Genomic DNA, 18,465 nt, shown 5'->3' on the forward strand with positions numbered 1-18,465 from the left:
TCTCTTGATTCTGATTGGGTAAAGTTTCTCTATTTTTCAATTCTGATTGGTCAGTTCATAAAAGCGCTGGTTTTAAAATTTTTCGCGTCGTACGATTGAGTGTTCTTTCTTTTCCTTGTCAAGAAGGTTCTCCAACGAAATCAATATTACTATTACAACTTTTATTTGTAAAACGAGCAATATATCTACACGAAGATGGCTGCGAGGTATGTGTTTTGGGAGATCAGGCTTTTTTTAGGCAAAAGTGGATATAATTTAGGGGGATATGATCGTTCGAAGTCATCTGATCAAGAGACAGTTTGTACATTTGATTTCTTCATTCTCAGCTCTATTTGCTTTTTATTTTATCTAGACTTTTCAGTGATTTAAGAGAACTTATGTCACAGGTAAGAAAGACATAATCTTAACAAATTCTTTTTCTCTTTTTCACGCAAATTTTCTAGACTTAATTGCAAAAAAGTGTTCAGCTAGGACCGGAAGCCTTCAGCACAAATGTATCGACTACTATATCGTTGGAATTGAGTTAAATTTTTTACTGGTAAAACTATGCTAAAATTTTATTGTCGTCATTGCTTTTTTTAGGGAGATAGTTCTGTGTCTGCTTTTCCTATTGACGACACTATGAGACACTGGACAGCCACAATCAAAGGAGGCCAGGGAACGGTAAAATTAATACAACAACAGACAATGCTTTCCAAACGTTTTCTTCAAGATTTTCTCACTCTTTGCCTTGTTTTTTTAGATACTTTTTTACGGTTTAAAATTAATTCTATTTTTTCCTTTTTCAGGTATATGATAAACTAGATTATAAGTTGAGCATAGAGTTCCCTGAGAAATATCCCTATGAACCCCCAACTATAAAATTCAGCACGCCATGTTACCATCCTAATGTCGATACACAGGGAAATATATGTCTAGATATACTCAAGGTAGGTCTATATAAATTAGTTTAAGCCTCACCTGGCTTTGAAAGGTTTTGCTCTGATGTCTTTTAGTACATTACGAACATGAAAGTTAGCCTGACTTAGATCAGCCCAGAGGTTGTTTCAGGGTTCAATCTGAGGGTTTATTAAGCCATGCCCTGACAGAGATCAGCCAAGAGAATGTTTTATCTGTGAATAGCCATGCCCTGACTTAAATCAGTACAGAGGTTGTTTTATGGTTCAACCTGTGAGTAGTTAGCCGTGCGCTGACTTAGACTGAGCTCATGAAAGAATATTTTTCTAACATTTTTTTTTTTTTAACATGTGCAGGAAAAATGGAGTGCCTCATATAATGTTAGATTAGTGTTGTTATCCATCCAAAGTCTACTAGCAGGTAAAGACTAATAATTGTAGGGATTAAAAAAAATGAAATCTAGTGGGGGAAAAAAGATTAGGGAACACAATAAAGGTCATTTGTGCAGAGCTTATAGAAAATATAAAAATAAAAATATCATTGAATTAGATTCTCATTTCTTTCTCATATGATATCTTTTTTTTAACATAGATCCTAATTTAGATAGCCCTCTTAATGCTCAAGCAGCTGAGCTATGGAAAAACAAAAAAGGTAAGGTTCAGTGGTTTTTTCATCTTGTTTTTGTTGTTGTTTTTGGGTGCATGTGTGTGTGTTTGTTTTTTTTGTTGTTTTTTTCCAGTGGTTATCATAATAAAATAATAAAACCTAGTGAAGTAATCAAGTTGTAATTTTCTGGAATACCAGGCTGCCACTTTCTCTGACCACGGCTTTCTATTCCCTGCTCTCCTTGAGTTACCCTGCATAACAGAGGTTTCCTTATTTACTCCCCTCTAAAGAGAAGGAAAGAAAACCTCTGCACAGATCTGGAAAAATGAGGGAACCTCTGCCAAGCAGGGTATCCTTGAGTCAATCGCGTACCCAAACCCAATGTTCCTCTTGGTCAGCATTGGTACGCTGCTGCCACTTGGGCTCTGGGTAAAGGATTGTCCTTGAGCCACAACACGGGCTATTTTTTTAGAACTAAATCTTCCCTATTTCTTCCAAGCTTTGGAAGGAGGATAGAGTAGATAAGCAAACTCCATTTTTATCTTGTTATTTTAAATTGACTATGATATTAATGGTATCCTTTGTCTCCATAGAATATGCAAAAACTGTTGTGGAACGTTATGAGAAAGATAAACTAAAGGAGTTAAACAAATAAGCACTATTATTAGTATGATAATGTATTTTTACTGTACAATATTACATACTAATGTAAAAAATACAATATTATATCATCTTTTTATTTCTGTCATAGTCAAACCAGCTCATGCGTTCCTATCAAGGTTCCAAGATTCATTTCATTATTTGGAAGTTTGATTTCCATCCTGCTTTGAAGCTTGCATTAATAAAACGAACGTTGCTAATTTGAATTCTAGGCTCGAATTAAAAGTTTATTTAGTTCTTCACAGATTCATGCAAAATTATTTCAGCATTTGTAGCTACCATTTTAAAAGTTATTTGTTTGGTGTGCAGTTTTGTTCAAAAAACCCTTTCACAAATGAACATTTTGATGCTTCGAGGCAATGAAAGACTGAGATTGAAATTTACAACATTCATTTCATTAAATGCAAGCTTCAAAGCAAGATGGAAATCCAACTTCCAATAATAGAAAATGAGCTGATTTAACTGTAAATATGATTTTAAGATATTGATTTAAGCATGCAGCGGTGTATAGTGTAAACTATGTACTATATTTTTTTGTCGTGTAAATTGCTTCTAGCCTGAACAGAGTTGAGTTTTATAAAATTTCATTGACCAGTACATTGTACTAGGTTTTGTAATATTAGTTTTATCGAAGTCATACCTCATTCTTAGGCCCAGTGTACTGTTCAAAACAACAGGCAAGGCAAAGAGTTGCATTATCCTAAGTTTACCTTGCTCTGCTGATTGTTTCAATGCTTCAGCTCAGCTCTTTTTCTTTCTTCAAACAAAATGTAATACTCTTGCAACATTTAGCCTTTTTATAATGACTTACAAGTTTAATTCTAAAGAATGTAATTAGTATATACAGTATAACGATGATTAGTATAATAAACCATATTTGTTAGTAAAAAAGAGTAAGTTAGCATACTTCTCTCCCTAAGGAACTTCCAAGGGTGAGGTTCACTGCTAATGCAATTTTCCCATAGCCTCCGTTGCAGAAGTCTTGCGGGGTTTGGAGGAATCCGAACCGAACCCCGCAGGACTAATTTTCCCATGGGTAGCCTGCAAATACAGTAGACTACTCGTTTTGTAAGCTGTTTTCAATAGCAGACTGACTTCTGATGCCATTTTAAAGAGCCAGAGAAAGGTGATATCTCTCTTGGGTGCTTGAAAACAGCATCAGAAGTGTCCTGGGACATTCCCAGGACATATCCCATGCCACTGGTTTGATCTAGTATTGCACCCTTGTTAAAATTGTCTTGTATGCGAGGCTTAACGTGGAAATTATACAAAAGAAATGCCACAAATTCCATCGAGAAAAAGTGTGATTTCTTTCATATTTCCATGTTATCCTCACATCCACAACACTTTTAAGAAGGGCCTATGATTGGAAATGTCAAAAACTAAACTGCCAATTTTTAAAAAAATTTTTGCTGAATTAGCTCAGCCTTATTTCTGGTTAATGTTTCTAAATGGACAAGCTCCAATTTTGGCCAATGACTGCCTGCAAGAGAAAATGAACCAAGAGAAGGAATCCCCGTGCCCCATGATGCTATTTTTAGAATCAGCTATTTTTAACTCGCTACCATACCCACTCAATAATCATGCTTCCCTTCAATGCCACGAAAGGACACGAAAAGTGCCATATTTCGCTACATCCACTACAGAAACAGCTTTTGTTTACTGCAAGACTGGAAGCCGCCTACCCTCAAGAAATCAACCAATCAGGTTCTTCGCTCAAAATATCTCCAAGCTAAAAATAGCATCAAACTGTGCACATGATGGTTACAAGGCTATATGGGTAGGATTCCTTCTCTTTGTTCATATTCTCTTGCTACCTGTTATTTTTAGGCCTGAGGGTTACTATATACCAAGACACGACTGCAAGAGGGTCCAAAAAAACCAGAAGTTTTTATTTTGATAAGCAATAATTAATATAAAATGATCTTCAAGCAACAGACTTAGTTACCAATGTCAGTACTTATGCAACATTCCACCTTTTGAATTGCCCTATTTCACTATGACGTCACATCAAAACAATCTATTGTTTAAACGCAAAGGATCATGGTCGTCGGAGGGATCAAATCTGAACACATATTAACACATTATATCTGAAAACCAGGCCATTTTAGATTAAACTGTTTCGCCAGGAGCAAATTTTGTTGAATTTTCTATTGGATTTGGCGATTCTATCCCCCACATAAACAAGTAGTGACGTCATAGTGAAATAGAGCCATTCCAATAGCTTGAGTAAGTTTTTTAAATATTCCCCTGCACAGTTCCCTGCACCATCTCGAAAGGTAGCCGAGCCGTTGCATCAAAGCAAGGCGAAAGGTGAGCTTGCAATGATAGAGACATGAATAATTTATTGTCCAAGCTATTAAAAAAAGTGCATAGCTACCTTTCAAGATAACGCATTGAACTGAAATGGACTTTTTATGGGAGCCAAAAACACAGATGTTGTAGACTGCATTAGACACAATTATGAAAATGGGGGTAATACAATGGGCAACCAAAAATTTTTGAAACACACTTTAAATACTGAAAAAAATAGCAATAATACTTTGTAACTCAAAAATACTAAACTTTTTATATTATAATCATTTCAAAAAGGGCCCATTTGCACAAGCCAAATTGTTGTTTATTAACCAAAAAAAATTTATCATCATGCTTTCCTTGGCATGCTTCAAAGGATTCAGACATTGTCTATGATTCTTTGAATGTGTCCAAAAGTTAGAACAGAGCGTTTTCACTCGCGTCACAAGGCAGCCACATTGGTGTAACAAACAATAGAAACTTTCTGCACAGTTTTTGCATAAATATAGAGTTCAATTCCCAAAGGATAGAATATATACTGTTTTGGTACACCAAGATGGCCACTGTGATGTCACGTGAAAATGCTCTATAGCACAAAAGTGGAATCCTAGTAAGTTAGGCTTTCTTATTGTTATTTTCATAAACATGCAAATGTAGTAGCTTCGAGCTGCATGCTGAATTGTTTTCCTTTTTTTGCTGAATTTTTTTTTTTTTTTTTTTTTTTTGTTTATTTTTTTTTTTTTTTTTGCTGAATTTTTTTTTTTTGCTGAATTTTTTTTTTTTTTTTTGCTGAAATTTGTTTTTTATTTTATTTGCTGCTGATCAAAACTAATAAATCAGTATCTTTCACATTTTCGACTGGCGGCAGTAAAAAAACAAATCCCAACAGGCAAATCACAACTACAGACTTCACATGTATTTGAAAATAGCAGTTATAATGCCTCACTCAACACTCACCCCTTTAGGGTGACATATAAATACAACCACACTTTTGCTGCAAACGTTGGTCATTTGTGTTACAATTGTCTAAGAGGACCACATGGAGCACATTTTGTAGGAGTATGAAATTTTTTCCATAAAAAATCTTATCATCAGATAAACACATCCAGCAATAAATGGGAGTATGCCTGAACAAAGTTTTATCGTTCTAGCGGATATGATTGCCAGTGAGAGACCATGACAATCTTTGATGTGAGTATGCTGTGCAATATTAGGGATAGTGCGACATACCGCCAGCAAAGATGAATGCATGGCTTTACATAAGCATGTTAATGTCAATAGGCCACTTTAGAAATGAGCAAGAGACTAGCCAAGTCCCTAAGGGCGAGTTTTGAAAATTTTTGTCATATGATTTATTTTGAGAAAGCATTTCAACATTAGTAAGTCTGGCAAATTTGAACATGATTGGATGAAATTAACCAAAATAATTGTCTTTCAAAAGTGTTAAAACCTTACAAAGAATGTATGGTTACAGGGAACACTTGTCTGGTTCTCTGGAAGAAACTTCTTCAAATTTCAGACCTACCAATAATACATACGATGCTTTATCAGATAACATCTCTTTTGCTAATAATTTCAATTTAAAATTCAAAACTTCCAGTATTTTGGCCACAAGATCACTAACAATGGGGCAGAAATTGAGTTTCCTGTGCAAAAAAAACTCATAATAATACTCTGGACATTTTGTTTTTTCAGTCCCTCAAATTTTATTTTGTGTATGTGAAATCCTTCAACCAGAATAAGTGAGCTATTTTGCATTTCTTGATCCCATCCAGGGACCACAGTTTCCTGCTAAAAGAGTCTCTTGTTATGGGAGATGCTGTTAGGAAGGAAGAACCACAGGGGGAGGGTCTGAGAAGGTTTACAGTGCGACGCGCCTAACCTTGGTCACCCAGTTAGCCAATCAGACAGCGAGATTTTAAGCATTTGCTTATGAACTCACTCAGCATGACCACAAATACTTAAAATTATTTCGTATCCTTTGCAACAAAAACTTAAATAAATGGCTAGCCATTTTCCTAGGTGATACCTATTTTGGTCCCTTTACTGGCTAACGCTGGACACCAAAGTCTTTTAATTGATGGAAACATTTGGCAGGAAAGGATTCAATGGCATTGATAAAAAAAGTTGGGTGGCCATGGTTAGGTGCGTTGCACTGTAAATAGCTATCCCACTTTTTCATCACACTTTTTCATCATAGTTAAATCTTGTCTCCCTACTTGCTTCAAGGATGCAGTCCTTGACATCATGTGAGAGCCATGATGGTTTTCATACTTGAACAAAACCTACATTTGCAGTCCTTGATATCAACGTCAGCCGTGTGTCATGGATTTCATACTCAATACAATAGCCTAGGATGACCTATAGTCTGTGATATATACAAGTTAGAATAAGGGTTGTATTCATTGAAGAAACTCTTCCACACTAGCAAATGCGCATGCACCAAGTCCTACTTTTGACATTAATTTGAGGCATTCCTGTGCCTGGCCGAGGACCAGATCTAGAGGAGGCTGTCTTGGCATGTTGTGAGATTCTGAAACCAAAATAAAGACATTAATTCTTATTAGCTAAATCTTGGTAGTAAGTACTTTAAGATCTTGAATTGGGTCCTCCATGTTGTGTTCTGAAATAAATGCTCATTCGTTTCATCAGAATTAATTTTGTGCTAGCAAGTTATCTCGTGAGAGCTCTTGAATTGTAGAAGGTTTTGAATTTGCTATTAAAGCACCAGCACAAAGGACATTCTATTTCTTTCCAAAGCTTTTTTGCAGTTCAATTCTTAGATAAAATTTCCAGCAAAATGGTATTAGTGATCTTTTACTTTTGGAGGCATTTTGATCTTGTCATGCATTTTGTCCAAATTTAGGAGTAAAGACATTCACATAACCGAAGCCTTCTCAGCTTTCTAATGCAAAATCGAAGCTCTAGTTACACAAACATCGACCATTAATTTGATTGGTTTAAATCTTTTGCATAACCTGTTTCCAGTTCCCTGAGTTAATTTCCAGTCAACAGTTGAAATTTGAATACTTTACCATACAGTCCTCCACTGGTCATTAATGTAAAGCACATTGAGACGTTGTATAAATGTGCTATACAAGAACCTCCCATTAATCATTATTATAATATACTAGGGTTTGACTAAATTGCATATTATTTTGGAATGTTAATCACAGAAAAATAAACTGTTCCAAAAACAATGTAGCTATATGAATAAGCTTGATTCTTTTTCTCTTGAAAAACAAAACAGTTTGAGTTTATACCAGAAGTCTGAATAAGTGGAGCATGCACATATCTGACAACCTAGTATCTGGGTCTTCTGGTTTTTGTGTTACCAGAACCTTCGATTTTTTGGTGAGAAGGGCCTGGGTAGGAGAATGTGGTAAAAATAGCATTTTCGACTTTCAATTTAGATAAACATCTGGATAAAAATGGCTGAGTGCGAAAAGATATAAGTGGCTGATTATAATAGTGAGACTTGATGCCTTACCTAAGATAGCACTATTAAGAGCTGAGCAGATTGGTTCTCTTTGAACTGGATCTAGAAGATAACCTACAGGACTTGACCATGTATCACTGTATGCTAGTAGACTAAAGGCATCCTGCAAACAAACGAAACATTAATCTACAAGCAACACAGCTGTAATTCATTCATGGAAATTAGGAAGCATGGGTGACGTATCTGTGAGAGTGCTCGCCTCTTACCAACACAACCTGGGTTCGATCCTCAGACTTGTCGTATATGAGTAGAGTTGTTTGTAGGTTCTTTCCTCCTGTGCTTCAAGGCTTTTACTCCAGGTTCTCCGGTTTTCCTCCCTCCGCAAAAATCAACTTCTAAATTCTAATTTGATCTAGGAAGGGCCTGGATGAAAATTACTCTGTGTAATTCTAGTTACCCAGTACCAAAATGGTTCATTTATTCCCACAAATATATCAAAGAGGAAGACATAGCTGAACTTTTGAGACATAATGCACTGGATCTGAATTACTTAGCCTGTGATTATGATTATTGTTGTTGTCAGTTGTTCTTATTATTATAATTGTGTTATTGTGGTAAAGACTCTAGTTCAGTTCAAGGCTTAATAAAATATTGCTTTCAAATCCAATGAACTTAATCTACTTTAAATTAATGACCAATATAAGCCTCACCCCCCTCCCCCAAAGGACACACCCAATATTTTTTTAGCGCTCTGTAGTCCTCCTAATTGGTTGTTACTTCACGTACGACTACATGAGATGGCACTATTGGATTATTAATGATTTATTATTGATTATAACATCCTGAAACCCTAACCCTAACCCGGAACCAAATCCAAAAAAAATCTACCCTTAGACTTTATTATGGAACAGTGCCATTTCATGTAGTCTTAAAGGGGCACTTGGACGAAAATCAATAAAAATTGGAAATGACTTGAAACTTGTTTAAACTTATCTAATATATAGCCCAGATAGTAGCCAAGCAACATGTTCCCTTCACAGTCAAAAAAGGCGGGAAAAAATTATCAATTTTATTCAGCATCTAAATTGCGAGTAAATGGCGCCATTTACTCAACCCTATTGTTCTTTTCACGTTTAACCCAAAATATCTCAACAGCACTGAGTGGCTCCCAGGTTAAAATTTTCACTTATCTGATTTTCATAATTATAATTGAGTCATATTATCCACAAATACTTCAATTATTCGGACTTTCAAAAATCGGGGCATTTTCATCCAAGTGCCCCTTTAAATGAAGTAGTAACTAAGGTCCTAATCACACAGTTAATCCTGGTTTAATACCTGTAATGCCTTCTTGTTAGTTTCATTCTTGCCGTGTTCTCTTCTCAGATGTATACTCATATTGTGTAAATCCCGGCCAAATCTGAGGATTTTTTCCAGGGTTGATCTGTTACCACAGCACAGTTGACGAGGTGAACAAGTTTCAGATGAACCTTTATAAAAGAAAATAGAAATAAGGAAAAAATATAATGTACTTTTTCAAATTGGTTTTGCCATTTTGTATTATAAATTCAGCCTACTTGCAATTCTATAAACTAGTGTATTTGCAGATTTAAACTCCTATCACCAGCACTGACATGAAATAAGAAAATGTTTATACTTGATTTCCCATCATGGTTTGTGCTAGAGATTTGTGCTCACGCACTGGGTGGCATGGGTGCAGTAGTGGTTCACTGCTTGCCTCTCACTGCTGTGGTCGGGGATTAAGCCCTGGCTCAGACTGGATTATATAATACATACGTGAGTTGAGTTCGTTTGATGTGATGTTTGTGTTGTGTGATTATTAAGAAACATGATTGTTTTCTTTGTTTTACTTGCACGTTAATCTTTGTGTTGTTGTATAGAGTGTAGAGTGGTAGGACTTGTGGAGCAAACAACATGGAAGAGCCCCATATGGGGAGTGATAGAGGTAAAATATGTTTTTTTAAATATAATTTTTTTCTATTATTATCCTCATTTTAAATTCACCTCAATCTATGATATTCACTCATACACAACTCACTCACACACAACCTACAGAATAACGTGATAACCTACTTCTTCTAGGGCTGTGAGGTTGGTCTTCTATCATAGAATCACCATTAATAACACTACCATTAGAAGACTCCTCGACATCTTCCACTTCCATTGGCGCATCATCATCATCGGCAAGACCATGGTCAACACCATTACTAACAAGTCCATTTGATGTCGACCCACTTGAACTAGCTCCTACGCTGCTAACCGATGTAGCACCATAAGAATGTGTTGGGCTTACATTAGGACTTGACCTTGGGCTGTGAGCCGACGGGCGTACTTCACTATCATTTCCACTGACCATTTCCACAAATTGACGGCATTTTAGTAAAAATAATAAATTCTGGTTTCTTTCTAATAACCCTGGGTACAAAGACTGCGTCATTTCTATTGCTTCTCCTATACGACCAGCTAAAACTAGTTTCTGTATTCCTGAAGGAAAAATGTTATAATTATTATTTAAAATAATCAATTACAGGTACCTACCTACAATTTTCAAAATCATGTGCATCTGAGTACTTGTGAGTTGCCTGTTGTAGTTGGTACCGTCATATAAAATGTATCAACTAATTAATTTCGATTGATGGCAAGGGAAAAAAACTTCATTTTGCAGCTCAGAGCTACCAATTAGGGTAATAATATTAAAAACTGCTAAGTCAAAGTAATTCTTGTTTTTAGATCAATGTATGAGTTGAACTTCCATTGAAAGACCTTTCTGAGGTCAAGATTCTTTTTCCTTCTGCCTTGTTTGTTACAAACAACACACAATATAATAACGGTAAGCCATATTAGAAAAAAAAGGAAATCTCAATTAACTAAGGTTGTGCAGTATCCTTGTAACATACAACGTAAATATTTTCTCAGGGTGACAAAAATAATGACGATCAGTTACTGGTCATGATCATCTGGCCAAATTAGATTAAGCTTGGTCATATCTCATTTCTGGCTAAAGGTTACTGGTCAAAATGACTGGCAACTTGACCAGACAAGTTCCAATTCTGGCTGGACGTTGTTCATTTAATAGTTTTTTTTAACTTAAAATTTGATTTTTGGCTGCCATCATTCAAAAATAATCAGTCTGTACCTGATGGCAGCAAAGGATCTCAGAGATCTCAGCACCAAATATCATGAACTATGATACCAACATATGTAATATCCATAATATTATGTAAAACACAATGGCGAATGAACTGTTATACTGTTAAAGATGAAGCACATTATGATGACCAGCCTGGTTTGACTGTGTAACCTATTTTAGCATTTTTATACCACTTACTCTGTCTGTTCTTAATGGACGCCAGCTCCTCTGGACAGGATTGTCCTGTACTTCTATCAAATGATTCAGCTGTAGCACAGTAACCATGGTGTCTAAGGTACGTTGAAACAATCCTACAGCAGCACACAGCATTGTGTCAAGTTTTCCACTGATTTTAATGTTAATTTTAATGCTTTTAAAGTTAGAAAAAAAAATAAAATTGACAGCTATTTCAAGAAAGGCTTAACACTGAACACTGTAGTCTGAAATGTGAAAATATTAGGCCAAGTGATAGAAGTTCATTAGTTTTAAGGCATTATGTCAGACTTTATCTTACTTTTGTATTGTAGACTGCCATTGTCCTTCCTTATCACTGATTGGATATTTCTCTATAGCTGCTGTTGTGTTTGCATGTATTTCCTACAAGATAAGACCATCATTAGCTATTTTAATAAACCTGTAATGAGGTAGGAATAGACGTTTTGCATTTTCATGTGCCGGCAGACATGCAAGATGGCAGAACAAGTTTTATTACAGGCCCTGTCAGGCTCTGTGTCGTATGTGAGTAGAGTTGTTTGTTGGTTCTCTCTTGTGCTTTGATGGTATTTCTCCAGGTTCTCGGGTTTTCCTCCTTCCAAAAAAATCAACTTCTAAATCATAATTTGATCTAGAAAGGGCCTGGATGAAAATTACTCTGTGTAATTCTAGTCGTTTGGATTGAAATCCGGTCCTAGACCGGTAAGGCTTTGCATCCACCTCAGAGTGGTAAAGTTGGACAAATTTAAAATTTCAAAGGCACAAGTTTGGCTAAAATTTGTAAACTTTTCTATCGTCTTTTTCAGGAAATCTTAGTAATAAGTTTGCTTTACAATCACTTGATGGTTTTGCGTTTGATATTACTACGAGTTACTATTTAGCACCTCATATTGCATTTAATTAATGCAAAACTTCTGTAGATATTACAGAAATCTCTAAAAATGAAACATATATAATTGTGTGTTAATTATATACTAAGTATTAGTTAATATTCTCTATACACCCTTCTCATTTAATGGCTGACCAGTGCACGAAAACTAGGTCATCACCCAGTCATTACTTCACAATAAAAGATATAAAATTACATGAAATGACTATAAAGAAGAAAAGTATAAAAAATGGCATTTGTTTTGATCTGAATTAGAGCTAACAGCCTTTATTTTGAATGAGCAGCTTGGCTCAACCTTGCAAGATGACTGGGTGACCTGGTTTCTGTGCGTTCATCAGCCATTATGAAAAGGGTGTTATGTATTGGCAGGAAAGTGGTACAAATATTGCCCTCCCTATAATCAAGAACTTGCTACCCTCTTGTTACAGACAATATTATCCATGAAAAGTGTTATAACAGAACTTACTTTTATCTCTTCTTCAATGTTATATAGGAATGGAAGTTGCCCAAAATTTGCATCTACAACTTCTCCTGGTGTTTGTAAGCCGACAGTCGGATAAAGAATGGACTGAAAGAAAACATATATATGTTACTTACCGTCCTATACTCAGTCCGGATAGGGAAAAACTGTGCACGAGGTCTTGAATATATGGACCGAGGACACAGTTTTTTCCTATCCGGACCGACTATAGGACGGTGAATAACTTATTTATTTTTTTCCTGTATTCTTTTTACTTGTTTTTGTAATCGTTTTGTTTTGTTGCATTTAGCGGCAAAGGATACCGGACCTCGAGCGGGGGCAGATACTGACAAAAAACTGCATGCTCAAACAGCCAATCAGAACGCATGATATTTTAGGATACCGGACTGGAAAAAAATAAATCCATTTTTGTATAATTTTTAATGCTAGAAATCAAAAGATAAGCAAGAAAGTGCCTTAAAAACTTACAGGGAGATCTCTGAATGCAATCCCTGAAAATCAAAGAAAAAAATTGTATTTTTAATCATCATATAATGATAGTATATTAGGATAGTACACATACGCTGATTGGTCAAAAACTGTGCTTTGTTAGTGAACAGAGCACAGTGCTGATGCCATCTCACGCGCGAAGTGCTGCTTGATACTGTGACTATCTTAATGCGTAAATAAAGTCAATACTGGAATAAAATTAGTTACTATATGAATAAACAGTTTTTTCTGTGCTTTTTTGTTTGTTAAAATATCATAAGTTTACTAAGGCTCAGTTCAAGTGTGGAACTTCACATCTTTGATGTTTTTACTGCGATTCCAAGTCACATGCGACCAAGTGAGACCAAAATCACAAACGAAAAATGGATTTTTGGTGGACGTCAATCAAAAGGGTTTCTTAAACATGTCTAAGGATTCCGACTCCTAATTTCAAAGGTTTAACTGTAAACTATCAGTATTGACTTATCCTATCTTGAAGAAACTCAAATCATAGCCATAGTGATAGCTTTGCACTCAAACGTTAAGATTCAGAGCCGGAATCCTGTGACATTTTTGAGAAAATATATCCAGAGTGAGAAATTCACAGCGACAAGAAGCATGAGATAAGGACAACGATTTTTGCACATTTGCACGTGTTCACCTGAGTATTCACATCAGTCCTGGTGTAGAAACCAATAGAAACGATAAAAACCCTTTTGATTGACGTCCACCCAATTTCAATTTTTTGTTTGTGATGAAGGTCTAGTTGGTTGCGTGTGACTGGGAATCGCAGTAAATTTGGCTCGTGTAAAGTTTGACGTGAGCCTAACTTGCATGACTGTACAAATTCTATTTTAATTAATTTATCACTTTCCAGCCAAATCATTATCAAGCTCAACAACAAGTGTATACGTGTATACTCTAGATTCAAAAAAACGTTATTTCCAGTGTTTTTATATCAGACCACGTGTCATTCACTAGCTAATCATTTCTTTACAGTTGCCCATGACAAGACACAATAAAATCAACCCAGGATACAACTCAAACAAAGAATCTTATTTTTGAGAGAATAATGATGATGATGATGATGATGATTTTGTCAGTCCTTGGAATTTTCCTCGTCCAATAATTATTTCTTAATTGGACAGCATGGAGTCCTATTACATATACTACTACTAATAATAATAAATATAATAATAATAATAATAATAATAATAATAACAATAATAATAATAATAATAATAATTTGCATACATCTTTGTAAAATCAGTCATGCAGATATTTGCTTAGACTATTCATGCCCGCAATATTCTGTATTCATGTAGCAAAAATGTCTGAAGTTAAAATAAACATAATAATAATAATAATCTTTATTGCACATATAATTAAATAATAATAATCATAATGATTTATAAGTAGTCTGAAATAGGAAAATACTTCCATACAAGCTAAAACTTTCTATCGTAAAATAATTATAATTATTTACCTAGATTTACACCATTCTTAGTATAGAAACAGGTGTTATCAATCAAGTTTAATCCGCAACCAATCACATCTCCTGTAGTAAACGTTGGTCCATATGGCTTTCCTGTCCCAGATGAACAGAACGAATGCCCGTCATCTCCATGATAACCATAAGAGTTCTTCTCCCATCCTTTAATAAGATCAACAACACACTTAGAATAGACTGACATTGAAATTTTCTCTGTATTTAGTGCATTATAAGCAAGTGATGAATATAAAATATAATAATTATCTATAAAATATATCATGTATAAATATTAATCTACTGCCCTATATTCTGCAACTCTTGGAAAATCTAATAGGAGTGTTAGCCTCAAGTGAACAGGCAGATCACTTACCAGGTAATCTGTTCATGTTGACTCCTTGTGCCGTTAAACCGATCCCCATGTATCTGAAAGGCAAAAAAAACCCTAGGGCTTTATTTCCCCCCCCATGCTTTGCTTTGCTTTGTCATTTTAACCACCTAAAATTGAGCCAAAAACTGGGTTTGACTGAACAGGTGTTGTGTTATTTTTAACACTGTGAGTTAAGTTTGTTTGAAGTATTGCTCCATCCCTTGAAATTAGTGGGTTTTTTCAGGTTATTCCACAAACTATAAAAATCAACATGAGTGAAGAATGTTGTGGTTATGTGTTAGTGAGTGCACAAAATGAAAACAACTTTTTACACCCTATAAAGTGTGTGCAACAATGTGACTCAAAAATCCCTTGAGATATGAATAACAATGAAATAGCTACCATCTTGGTTGATATAACAAGAGAAACCAATGAGGAATACTTTGTTATCATCAACCAAGATGGCAGCAATGAAGTAACATGCACCTGCTCTATAAAAAGGACACTTTCTATTGTCCATAATTCAAGATCTAGGTTTAGGGATTTGGCTAATAATGTGTAGTTCAAGAAATTATCCCTACCCATCCCACAGAGGAACTACGAAAATACATCAGTCAATTGATAGCCTTTTTCTTACCCATCTCTTCCCTTGCTCACTATCTTTACTTCAAAGTAATAAAGGCCACATGCTGCTGGGATTGGATGGGTAGCTCTGACTGAGGCTGCATCTTTATGAGTTTTACCAACACCTGAATCAATAGAAAACCATTCTTAGCTTTTGAATATCAATATACCAAATGAACACTCGTAAACTTACAAAATGTGAGTGAAATTTTGTACTTAGCAAGTAAGAAAAAATTGAACTACAATCTGCACCAAAACTCGCTACTCAACTTCCCCTTCCCATCCAAACACAACATGAACTATATCACTTCCCCCCTCCCCCTTCACAATGTTGAGATGCTCAACTTCTGATTTGAGTGAGGGGTGTATCTTGTACAGAAACAACATTGATCTAGGGGGGGGGGGGGGAGGGGAGGTGTTGGGCTCATAAGAGTAAGTGAGGATCCATTTATCAAAAGGTATGCTAATGTCAATAGAAGTGTAGTGGTTTCAGTGTAGTGAATAATGAGGTGAGTATGACTACAGTCCAGAAATTGAATGACTGAAAAATTTAGAACCTGCATCAAGTAATGTTTGTTATTAGCCATGATCAATCGCTAGTGACTTTGAAATTTTATGCTAGTGAGAATAAAACTTACTCGCAAGGTTTTTCTACTGGGTTTTAAAGTTAACTGTGTGTCGGTCTACTATCAAGCAATTATTGGATGAGGTTGAACATGATATTATGCAGTAACCGAATTCAATAATTGCTTTATTATACATTTTGTATACTGGAAAAACATTAACATGAACATTAAATTATAGAGACAAGAATTATGAATGCCATGATGTTGCCTGAAAAATGCAAAATTTTTAATTCAGAAATATTTTAAGATGGATCTCAATGCCCTTGGCAAAGCTACCACAGTGTGACCTTGAATGACCAATCAGAATTGAGTTACTTAGAAAGATGTATAATAATATGAGAGATCCATTTTTGGCTGTCAACTAATAATAATATAGATGCAAAGTGTTTTCTCAAGGATTGTCTCCCTCTGTCACTCCATAATCTATTCCTTTGTTTCCTTTGTGGATAAGATTCCTTGTAAAGTGTTTTCCATTAAAGTGCATACAGCAATTCTAAATGATCCACAATACACAGGAAGAAGATAACTGATTAAAACTGGGCAAAAAACTGTATAACACCACGTAGAGCTTTAAATATAAAACAACGATACGTACCACACTTCTTCAACGCACGGCTTACAAGGGGAAAAAATGAAAACTGCTATGGAAAATAAATAGTACTGCAAATTTTCTTCTCTGCCTCGTTTACATATTCATAATTTTGAAAGCTGACAATATTTTTTTCATTTATTTGGCATATGGATGTGTTTTTGACATAAACATATAATTCATGAACACCTAACATTACTGGTACATGTACTCAAACGTTTTAAAATATATATCAAGACTGCAAAATCTGTAATACTATCTTCAACCTACTCACAAAAACAATGATAAAATAATAATTAGTTTTCTGTAAAGAAAATTTTAGAATTAATCTTGATGTTCAATAACATTGGCTTTAACTGTTTCACTATATCAACTGGATTTAACATTAAATCTCACTATAAAATCTGCTAGCTTTCAAATGTAAAAGATATTTGAATAGAATGAGGTACATACGTGGTTTTCTAATTTCTTTGCTTTAGTTTCTATTCTTCCTTTTATACCATGAAAACAATATTTAAGACTAGTCAAGCTTAAGCTTAAAAATATAGATCTTTAAAATAAAGAAAATATTTCGGGCATCAAAACAAAAGTGAATTAAGTTTATCTTTAAAAGAAGAACTAGAAATAAAAATATGTCTATAAACTTGGCGGAGTTTAACTGTAATAACTGTATTAAAGAGGAAAGAAGCTGGATTAAGAATGAGTAAACCACTCGAGGGAAACAGGAATCGTTTTATGAAATTATCTGGTGCTTGTAAACAAACAAAATGCGCTACAAGACGAGAGAAAGACAAACGAAAACGGGCACTTTCTATCTATAAAGTAGCTTCTAACGCAGCCTTAAGGCTTCTAGATAATGGATGAGAAGGAAGGATAGTACAAAGGAGGGTATATAAAAGCGTGACACGAAATTTAAGATGCACAAAAAAAAAATGAGCGAGGAAAAAAGAACGAATTTCAACATTCTAAATACCTTTGTAATGGACTCTCAAATTGTTCTGAGAGAGTCCAATAAAGGTAAACTTATCTTTAGGACTCCAACATCGCGGTAAGGGGGTCTCTGACTCGTCTACTTTAGGGTAAAGGGAAGATATTCTGTCGACTTGTTGGTTGGAATCCGAAGTAGTGCTGGAACCCGCCGCCATCTTGGATTATTGTTAGAGGTGAAGTTAGGCCTTGCGTCATGACATTGGACCGCATGGGTGGATGGGACATCACAGGGAACCCAACACCAAGAGAAAAAAGAGGACAGATATAAATGAATGAATGAGAATAGAAAAAGAAATGGAAATTGTGACAGGCACCAATAAATATAGAAAAACTAAGGAATGAATGAGAATGGAAAAAGACAAACGGATTTTTTATAGTTTTTAGAGGGAATAGTGGCAAACACTGCACCAATCAAAAGGGAACCCTGTATTCCCAAACTTCTAAAAGGTCGTGTCTAGATGGGATACTCGCAGTCCAGGTGATTGAGAGAGACTAGGGAGAGCATAATTGTCATGGGAATTTTATTCAGTCGGCTAGTAGTCGTACCCTACGATAGCATAAATTAAGCTATAACATATATATGTGTGTGTTTAAATATGACTAAAAAATGAGACCAACCAAGCGAATTCCCTTCGTGGTCTAGTGGTTAGGTTTAGGGTTAGGGTTTCGATTCTAGAG

At 35.3% G+C, this 18,465-nt stretch overlaps 2 protein-coding genes across 2 annotated transcripts; one reads left to right on the plus strand and one right to left on the minus strand.

Annotated features, from left to right (window-relative positions):
* The first annotated feature begins 94 nt into the window (after positions 1-94).
* Positions 95-3,067, plus strand: LOC116296906 (ubiquitin-conjugating enzyme E2 C). Its single transcript, XM_031705015.2, has 7 exons — positions 95-206; positions 353-386; positions 583-663; positions 789-929; positions 1,254-1,317; positions 1,489-1,548; positions 2,097-3,067. Exons 1-7 carry the CDS (start codon positions 196-198, stop codon positions 2,156-2,158), a joined length of 453 nt encoding a protein of 150 aa, XP_031560875.1. The 5' UTR covers positions 95-195; the 3' UTR covers positions 2,159-3,067.
* A 3,072-nt stretch (positions 3,068-6,139) lies between these two features.
* On the minus strand, positions 6,140-17,948 carry LOC116296889 (ran-binding protein 9). The gene is made up of 12 exons (XM_031705000.2): positions 17,771-17,948; positions 15,596-15,707; positions 14,962-15,014; positions 14,586-14,753; positions 13,100-13,122; positions 12,617-12,718; positions 11,563-11,645; positions 11,247-11,359; positions 9,992-10,402; positions 9,236-9,387; positions 7,949-8,060; positions 6,140-6,991 (listed from the first exon to the last, which is right to left on the minus strand). Exons 1-12 carry the CDS (start codon positions 17,940-17,942, stop codon positions 6,861-6,863), a joined length of 1,632 nt encoding a protein of 543 aa, XP_031560860.1. The 5' UTR covers positions 17,943-17,948; the 3' UTR covers positions 6,140-6,860.
* Between the last annotated feature and the right edge of the window lie 517 nt (positions 17,949-18,465).

The sequence above is a fragment of the Actinia tenebrosa genome, unplaced genomic scaffold (assembly GCF_029948245.1).
Source record: "Actinia tenebrosa isolate PJP-AT-01 unplaced genomic scaffold, QUT_ActTen_1.0 PGA_scaffold2__45_contigs__length_23673736, whole genome shotgun sequence".
Lineage (NCBI taxonomy): Eukaryota > Metazoa > Cnidaria > Anthozoa > Actiniaria > Actiniidae > Actinia > Actinia tenebrosa.